General features: G+C 41.9%; 1 protein-coding gene across 1 annotated transcript in view; it reads left to right on the top strand.

Annotated features, from left to right (window-relative positions):
* Window positions 1-1,716: 1,716 nt before the first annotated feature.
* The window catches only part of kcnj21 (potassium inwardly rectifying channel subfamily J member 21), a 19,627-nt gene continuing 11,343 nt past the window's right edge, over window positions 1,717-10,000 (top strand). The window contains exons 1-3 of the mRNA XM_058375853.1: window positions 1,717-2,016; window positions 9,370-9,550; window positions 9,898-10,000. The exon at window positions 9,898-10,000 is cut by the window's right edge and continues 786 nt beyond it. Of these exons, the coding sequence (XP_058231836.1) occupies window positions 9,464-9,550; window positions 9,898-10,000 (190 nt within the window). The 5' untranslated portion in view covers window positions 1,717-2,016; window positions 9,370-9,463. The remainder of the gene's footprint in view (window positions 2,017-9,369; window positions 9,551-9,897) is intronic.

Below are 10,000 nucleotides of genomic sequence, written 5' to 3'. Positions count from 1 at the left end.
CTGCCGTTCTTGTTAGAAGACTTTGTTTAATTTATGAACTCTCCAGATGCTAAAGTCAGTTTATAGAATTTGTGATCAATAAACCGCCGTTTCAGCGTTCTTCTCCCGTTCTTCATCACGGTCTGATTCCCGCCGCGGCTCTGTGAATAAATTGATATCAGAATTGGGCGTGACGTGGGGGGTGGAGCTGAGTGCGGGAACACGCTCTCCTGCCTTCGCTCCTCGGTTAAAGCACGCCAGCGTGAATTATTGACGCGACGCGCGGCGACGCCTCACGAGTTCAATCAGACACGCTAGATCGAGCAGGAAAACAAATTCATCTGCTGATGAGAGAGATATACACAGAGAAAATCTTTATCCCCAAGGGGAAAAAAAACAAGATGAAGAGCAGATCGAATAAAATTCACATCAACATGCAAATTCCTGAGCAGCTGTGAAAGAGTGAATAAATAAATAAGTAAGTAAGTAAGTAAGTAAATAAATAAATAAATAAAGCTCACCTCCTGCTCTCAGCTCAGCATTCCAAATAATAAAGAAAATAAACACAAATAAACAAAAATACACAAACATGATCAAAGATTTATTCACTGCACGACTTCTGTGTCCGCTCTTAACACTAAAACATTTAAAAACAAAACCTCTGGTTATTTTTAGTGTTCATTTTAATGTAAAGTGTAAATGTTGTGGGTTTTTTTGTGTTTATTAACAGATTATAAACATTGAATTTGATTTATTTCAGTTGGGTTGGAGTGTATGTGTGTGTGTTGATTATTGTGTTGTTTTGTTGAGAGATTTTGTTTTGTGTTAAACTCATTCTAGCTTTATTTTAAGCTTTTGGTGATTTTTATCTTAAATGTAGAGATTTAAATTGACTTTATGATTTTAAAAGTAAAGTATTGTTTATTTATTGCACAAACACTCAGACTGATTGTACAAAACGATGCTGTTTTTACCCTAAAGACTAAATATCTCTAGAAATGTCGACGTTACTGTGATTCTAAAAATACCTGCTGCTTTTTTTTTACTTTTTTTTTTTACTTTTTTTTTTTAATTTTTTTTTTTACATGAATTCATTCATCATTCTGATTTATTTCAGTTTCTAAAAGAGCGTGTGTGTAGAACCCTGGTGTGTTTCAGAGCCTTTTTATTTCACATTCTTCTGATCTTTAAGGTAAATCTAACAGAAGTGATCCACTTCCACTCCTTTTATTGTTTATTTTTTACACGTTTTCGAGCGGAAGTGTGTTTTGTAAGAGCAGAGTTTAAGTGCAGTTGAATGCAGATCACAGGGTTGCCAGGTTGGTGTTCATTCCTCCAGTCTCATCATTTAGACTCAGCCGACTCTCTCAGGCGTTTGTGTTTTACCCACAATGCACTGTGTGTGGCCAGCGTCACATTTTTAGGTGTGTGTGTGATGTGTACAGTAAAGTGTGTAGTGATTGTATAACAGTGTGTGTGTGTGTGTCAGATTATACACTGAAGATCCTCTGACAATAGAGCTGTGATTAAACACACCATCAGTGATCCTGAAACCACACACACACACACCAAGCTTCAACATCAGGCCAGACCTCACAGTTCTACATGACCAGCTGTTCGGTCAGTTAGCTAACAGGACGTTACAATCAGTGTTGATGAGAGGGATATCTTATTAATGTTTTAACACATCTGTCTAGAATTATTTTTTAGTGTGTGTGGTGTGTTTAAAACCAATCTGGCAACATGACTGTGTCTCTCCTCCTCCTCCTCTTCTTCCTCCTCCTCCTCCTGTGGTGCTGCTGCTGATTCTCCCTCAGAGCTGCACAGAGCTGCAGGAGAGTCAGATCAGGAGCTCGGAGTGTGAACACGGAGACATCTACATGCAGGAGCATTAATCACACACACACACACACACACACACACATACCTCCTAGAGAACAATGTACTGAAAGAGAGAGAGAGAGAGAGACGGTTTTATTCGGATGAAGTTGGACAGTTACTCAGAGGAAGAGCAAACACTTTACTGCACCTGAACAAGTGAGTTACCTGATATTTACTTGTTTATTTATTTGTTTGTGTCTATTGACCCTGTGATTACTCCAGTAATTTCATTATGAACAGCAGTATAAAATGTTGTCCAGTGTGTCTTTCAGTGTGTAGAGATATTTGATATTTTTACAGTGAATATAGTTTATGATCATTAATCATCTGTCATTTAGTAATCTATTTTAGACATGTAAAGATCATGACGCGTAACTCAGGTGGGTTATAGTGTAACTCAGGTGGGTTATAGCGTAACTCAGGTGGGTTATAGCGTAACTCAGGTGGGTTATAGCGTAACTCAGGTGGGTTATAGCGTAACTCAGGTGGGTTATGGCGTAACTCAGGTGGGTTATGGCGTAACTCAGGTGGGTTATAGCGTAACTCAGGTGGGTTATAGCGTAACTCGGGTGGGTTATAGAGCAGGAACACCATCAGGAACCAGGAGGACTAAACAGAAGTGTTCCTTCTCACTCTGGTGGAAACATCAAACATTCACCTTCTGTACCTTCAGTGTTTTTTACCAGGAGAGGTGAGTGTAATGACCTTTAAACTACTCTAAAATCTCCAATTACATCCCTGAAATTATTTTAAAGGTCACTAAAATCTACATTTCCTGCTGGAACACAACACAAAAAAACGACTAAAGTTTCCACCTGAGCAACAAGGAACAGTTACTTTACCGTGTTCTTCTAACTAAAGCCACTCATCTAACTCACCCTCTTACTAACTCATTAACTCACCAACTCACCCACTCACTAACCTATTAACTCACCCACTCATTAGCTCACCCACTCACTCACTGACTAAATTATTAACTCCCCTACTCACTAACTCACTAACCCACTAACTCACTAACCCACTAGACAGAAGAAATGGACAGTGGGTTGTGTAACACGGCTCCATGCACAGCTCATTATTTTCCTCTAACAGCACGACCCCCTGGTTTATTTCTCTCACACTCAACAACTGACCAACTCTCTTATTTATCACAGAACAGCATGCCATACTTTTTATCCACTGATAGTTACATTTAATGTTGAGTCTCATCCAAGAAGAAGTCACTTCCTGTAGTGTATACACACACACGCACACACACACTGATACACAGCACTGACACTGGAGACTCCTTCCATCAGTGTTACAGAAATGACAAAAATGTCACCTTCTATTAATATTAATAATAATAATAATAATAATAATAATTATTATTATTATTATTATTATTATTATTATTATTTAATTTATTATTATTATTATTATTATTATTATTATTATTTGTTATTATTTTGTTATAGCCCTTTGACAGTGATGGTGGTTTCTCCTTCATCACACCTCCAGTAAAACCATAAATCAGGTCATTTATTTGTTTTTATTAAATTTAGATATTTGATGCTGCATATTCATGCAATTAATCCATTTTTTAAAAAGATTTCAAAATGAATGCATAATAAAATTCACGAGTAAATTGAATTCGAGTTCAATTTGTGAAGTCGAGCATGCAAATAAAACGTCGGATCTTATTTCTGTGCGCTTTATTCGTTAACAGGGGAAACAAGACGCCTCCTCATTAGAACAGGATCAATTCACTTCACCAACATCAGGTCCAACGCTACACGCTGAGGACACATTAAAGCTCTTCGGAATGCAGTGACCCTAGCATTCCGGCTTACTTCCTCTTTTTTCACCAACTGAATCTAAAATATCCCACAGTCCTGCTCAGGCCAGATCTGTTTCAGGCTTTTCTCCTTTTATTTCAGTAAATTTAGCAGATTTTAATTTATTTTCATTTATTTTCTACACATCATCTCCACTCACCTGCTCTCAGGGTTTTTCATGATATAAATGGTGAATTGTTGACCGTGACTCTGCTCTGACCTCCACACAGACACCACACATCACTCCTGAGTAAGTGACGTTAGTACACGGGATGTGTGAGGTGACGCCGCTTGAGGCTAAAGACGCTCGTGTGCTCATTAATCATTCAGATGAACGTGGTTAAAATCACGCTGATGTTACGTGAACTGAATTTTTCATCTCCTTCTCCGAGCGGAGTGGTTTAGCATCCTGTCGGTGCGCGACTCACTGCTGTCTCGCTACGCTGCTTTTAGATTTTATAGCAACGCGGCTGTAACGTTTATTTAAAACCCTCACAAAATACTGCCTTATCCTTAGCTCAGTGATTAGCGATGCAAAACAGATCATTAGCGATTAACATAAGTGTTAGCTAATCAGATACTTAGCAATTAGCATAAGCGTTAGCTAAATGAATAATTAGTGATTAGCGTAAGAGTTAGCTAAACAGATAATTAGCGATTAGTATAAAATCACCATCAATCATAAGGCTAACACACTGTGACAAAATTCTGGATCTGAGCTGTAGCTCTATTACGGGTTTGATGCTTCTAGCCTTTGGGACGTTTCTACAGAGTGTCAGACTCTAGAGAGATGCTAATGGGATGCTAGTAGCCGCTGCAACAGCTTGTAAAAGTCTTTCTTCGATGTTTGTATTCATGATTCTGTCATCAGGGCTTTGACGAAAGCAGAATTTAGAGAGAGGAAACAAATCAATACCACATTTCTGCTCTTATTCCTGGAGCTGTGGCCGTGAGGGCCGTGAGGGCCGTGAGGGCCGTGCTAGCATCGCCACAGCACAGATTTAAGCTGTAAATTCTAGAGCAGCTCGAGGCGACAGGAAGTGAACCCCTGCTCCACGGGTCAGAACTCACTGCTGCTGCTGATCTTTGTGGAATCCTGTAAGACTTACAACAGTCTTTATTCATGGAGCTAACAACAGAGCTAACAGTCGACTGATTTGCTGTTGAAATGATAAAATCTGCTCTGAACGTCAGGATCATTTATTCAGCTTTTCCTCCACAGAGCTGCTGCTGAGTTCTGGACTCTGATTGGTGGATCAGGTGATGATTAATTCTCTATAACAGCAGATCTGACAGTAGCGCAGCTTTATATTAATGCGCTCGCTCTGGTACCTTATCGTGTGTGCTGTGAGGAGAAATCATGTATGATGGAAGGAGTCTCCAGTGTCAGTACCTGTAACAGTCAGAGGTCAGGTCAGACTGAGTGGTCTGTGTACGAGGAAGTCTCTGGATTAATGAGACTTTATATTAAGTTTGAGTTTAATTTTAAAATGCAGCGTCTTCCACGTGCTTCTGTTCTGAATTCATCACACTGCCTTATGAAGCTGTCTGATTAGTAACACCAGCAGAGCTCAGCCTCCACCCCTCCATCCTCCGTCCTCCATCCTTCATCCTCCATCGCCTCCTCTGAGATTCTGTCACCGTTTAACAAATTAAGAGCACAAATCCAGCTGAAATCCCATCTTCAGCTGGAGGAGGGATCACCCCGGGCCATAATTAACACCCGAACGACGGGAGCAGAGACGATTCTCTCTCACAAGACGCCGTGATTTTTCTCAGGGGAAAGAGAAACTTCTGAAAGGCTTCAGAGAACCGTGCCAGATCTCGAGAGGGAGTTAACACTGTCTCTAATGACGGCCAATTAGTGGTGCTGCTTAGTTTTTGTGTCTGTTGTTTTCGGTAAAGTGTGAGCCGTGTGAGGAGTATCAGCTCTTTCAGATGAGGAGCATTTCAATCTGAATTCATTCAGTAAATAAGAGTCCGAATGTTCAAGGTGCAGTCGTTCAAGCGAGATGGGATTCGTGTCTCAGGTTCGCATACACTGGAGCTCCTATATGAGGCTAAACTAGCTAACATGTAGTGGAAGCGTATGGCTACCAGATTAGCCATCATGTAGCCTAGAGAAGAGAAGAGTTCATTCTTTCATTTAAAGAAATCCAGAAGCCATGTATTTATAGCAAAAATATGGATGGATACAAACATATTCCCAAGAAACAAAGATACTGTAGAACAGAGATATTTCTCCAGGCTTTTCACACACACACACACACACACACACACAAACACAATGATGTCAGAGGAGAACACAGAAACCTGCAGTCACCAAAAATAGATGTATATTTTCTGTGTTTTGGGTTTACTGATTCCATTACAGCAAGCACACACACACATACACACACACACATACACACACACACACATACACACACACACACACACACACACACAGCTCAGCACAGGAAATGGATGAGGTAAAGAGGTAAAGATGGCAGCTGTGGCCACAATCTGTCCCCAATTCTCCATTTTCAACAAATCAACAGTTTTCTACAGTTCTGTAGAAATAAAGGCGTGACACACTCAGTGGTCTAGACGCTAACAGCATCAGGATGCAGACGTCTGAAGTTTCAGGACATTTGTGTAGGAGCTCAGCTTTTTTACATCGTAGACCTTCAGTCTTTTTCTCCTGATTAAACCAGCTCTAACAGACAAGGTCCAGGCCTCTGCTCTAAGCTCATCACGTCTCTGCCTTATGACTGACCATTACTCCTGACCTTCACACTCATAGCTCATTCAGTGGAGAAGATTTGTTGATTTCCATCACCGCCAAACTCCAACATACCTGAAACAGAGACACATTCCAGACGCAGCGTCTCACCTCAAACTTGCTGCAGCAATTTGAAGTAAAACTCTTTGAAACTTGACTGTAGGGTCCAGGAGGTCAGTGTTATGTAACTGTAGGGTCCAGGAGGTCAGTGTTTTGTGACTCTAGGGTCCAGGAGGTCCGTGTTAAGTTACTGTAGGGTCCAGGAGGTCAGTGTTATGTAACTGTAGGGTCCAGGAGGTCAGTGTTATGTTACTGTAGGGTCCAGGAGGTCAGTGTTATGTTACTGTAGGGTCCAGGAGGTCAGTGTTATGTAACTGTAGGGTCCAGGAGGTCAGTGTTTTGTGACTCTAGGGTCCAGGAGGTCCGTGTTATGTGACTCTAGGGTCCAGGAGGTCAGTGTTATGTGACTGTAGTGACCAGGAGTTCACTGATTGTTGACATGAGTTTGAGTTGATTGTTTGATATCTTTCTCCTGTTCATCTGTATGAAGCGTAACGCAGATAACCAGACAGTTAAATGATGAAAATAAGCACTTTCCGAGTAAACTAATAAGACTCATCTGCCAGCATTAATTACTTCAGTAGTGGACTTTCAATACGAGGATCTTCTGCATGTGGATGGTGTGCTGGCACGTTCATCAAAACACTCCACAAACAGAAGGAATAATAATTAGACTGATATAAACGGCCTCCTACGCCTGCAAATCCACAGAGAGACCGTTTTATTTCAGCACTTATCACAACTAATAAACATCATATCTCACTAACGAGACGCCATCATCCCTCACTGACCCGAACCAACAGTGCAGTGAGAGAAGTGCGGCTGTGTCTCAAATCACACACTGAGCATTTAAAGTCATGCACTATTCATTATTTTACTGCTGTTACAAAATTTGTCTGTCCACCCTGAACCCCACCCTGAACCCCACCCTCACCCAGAACCACATCCTGAATCCCACTCTAAACCCTGTCCTGACCCCACCCTAAACCCCACCCTGAACCCCACCCTAAACTCTGTCCTGACCCCACCCTAAACCCCACCCTGAACCCCACCCTCACCATGAACCCCACCCTGACCCTCTGCCCGACCTGGAACACACTTTACACCACACCCTGAGCCTTTCAATTTGGCTGTGTCCTGAATGCCAGTGTTAGTTATGTGAGTGTGTATTAGAGAGTGGTATTGCACTCCTGAGGGTTTTTGTGTATGTGTGTGTGTGTGTGTGTGTGTGTGTGTGTGTATGAGAGCGGATTATGTAAATGCAGGTGAAAAGGTAATTATGCAGATGAGCGTGTAGGTGTGGAGATAGAGCATCAAGATCCGCTAAACACTAATGAACCTGTGATCAGGATGAAACCTGCACCATTCAGTGTGTGTGTGTGTGTGTGTGTGTGTGTGTGATTAAACACATCTCAAGTGGCCATCCCCTCATGTTCTCTCTCTCTCTCTCTCTCTCTCTCTCTCTCTTCTGTTTCAACATCCTCTTCTTTCATCATCTCTCCCTGTCTGTCTCTTCCTGTCTCTCTCTCTCTCTCTCTCTCTCTTTCTGTGTCTGAAACCTTATGTGTCTCTTTCCTTTTGTGACTCAGATCCATTCATAATCCCTTCAGTTTTCTCTCCATCTCTCTTTGTCCCCATTCAAGGAGGAATGTAATGGATAATGAACTCATACCAACTCATAGCCCTCCCCCCCATGCAGTTTGCTGAAGGTCGCTTCACCACTCAGCCTTCATAGTGTTGAATTTATTTAAGTCTTTTCTCACATTCATGTCAGGATAAGATGGAATCTGTAGAGGACACACACTTACACACTCCCATGAACACACACACACATGTACACACTACACATGCACGAATGAACACACACACATACACAATCAGGATTACAGCATGAAATCTCACACACACACACACACACATACACTCAGGGACATTTGAGTGTCTCTCAATGCTTTGAGGCCAGTTGGTGACATTTTACGCCTCCTGCATTAAAATCTCTCGACACTGTGACATCACGCTGGAAGGAAAAGGACACAGATGCTCTCAGTGATGGAGTGATACGATAAAGTCTTCATGTGATGATCATGATAACCAAACCGATCACTCTGACATCATCACATCAGCTCATCACCACAGCATAACAACAATAGAACAATCTCACAACAGAGGAAACAGAGCAGGAATCTACTGCACCATCACCACACCACCTGTCTGTCTGTCTGCCCCATCTCTCCCTCTCTGTCTCTCTTCTCTCTTTGATGTGTGTGTGTGAGTTTTAGTGGGAGTTTAGGAAAAAAAAGAGCTGCAGTGTATAAAGTTCCAGCAAAATGAAAATATAGTGTGTGTGTGTGTGTGTGTGTGTTTGTGTGTGTGTGTGTGTGTGTGTGTGTGTGTGTTTTAGGCCCTGGCATGTGTTTTGCCCCTGTTTATTCTTATCCATCTGTATCTCTCCCACACACATCCTTTGTCTTTCCCTTCCTTGAGTTTTTTTTCCTACGATCTATCTATCTATCTATCTATCTATCTATCTATCTATCTATCTATCTATCTATCTATCTATCTCATTTGTCTGTTGAGTTTTAATATTTTTATTACCACAGTTTAAGAAAAGCCGTGTTATAGATGCAGTATATTCCAAAACACTGAAAATGCTAGACTGGACTACTGTTCTCCGACTGGTTCCCCGGGTTCGGTTCTTGAGGTTCGGTTCTCCGGGTTCGGTTCTCAGCGTTCGGTTCTGTGCTGTTACTCTGATAAAGTCTTTCTATTGTCCTTCATCAGAACTCTGACTCTTCACTGTCCTTACTGTCAGTCTGATGAATTCTAATCCCTCTGTGTGCTGTGTGTTGTTGTTATGGACATTAACAGCGCCCCCTGCTGGACGGGAAGACTCTGTGTGTGTGTGTGTGTGTGTGTGTGTGTGTGTGTGTGTGTGTGTGTGTGTGGATCCAGCCTGCAGGTCATGAGCAGCATAAAGAGTCAGTTGGGACAGGATGTGGAGAAACAGGGCATCAAACTGCCCAAGAAGTGGAACGACACCAACAGTAAGGTGAGACCCTGTTCCGGAAAGTTCTGGTCATCCTGAAGCTGTTCAGCTCTGTGTGTCCTTTAAATTCTTAATAACACCACAGTAACAGTTCACATGCTTTTATTTCTTCTTCTTACTCTCCGCTCCAACTGACCCCAACACCATCTCGATGATAGACGACTTTTAATAATTTTGTATATTAGAGAAACTGGAACTGTGGCTCCACATTTAGTAAAAAAAAAAAAACCCATTTAAACCCAAACTGAAGAGAAGTAGAACCATCTCACTGCAGTTAGCAGATGAGAACCTGGTAATATTTCACAACCTTCTGCTTCTCCACCTTCTGCTCTTCTGTATGCTGTGTGCAGATCCCCACAGACCGGACCATGGTGGTTGGAGGGGGCGTGGTAGTGGGAGGTGGGGGCGTGGTCGTGAGCGGGGACTCTTCAGAGATTCCTCGCAAGCGTAGAC

Source organism: Hemibagrus wyckioides, linkage group LG23 (assembly GCF_019097595.1).
Source record: "Hemibagrus wyckioides isolate EC202008001 linkage group LG23, SWU_Hwy_1.0, whole genome shotgun sequence".
NCBI classification, from domain to species: Eukaryota; Metazoa; Chordata; class Actinopteri; order Siluriformes; family Bagridae; genus Hemibagrus; species Hemibagrus wyckioides.
This window is presented reverse-complemented; position numbering and strand designations above follow the sequence as displayed.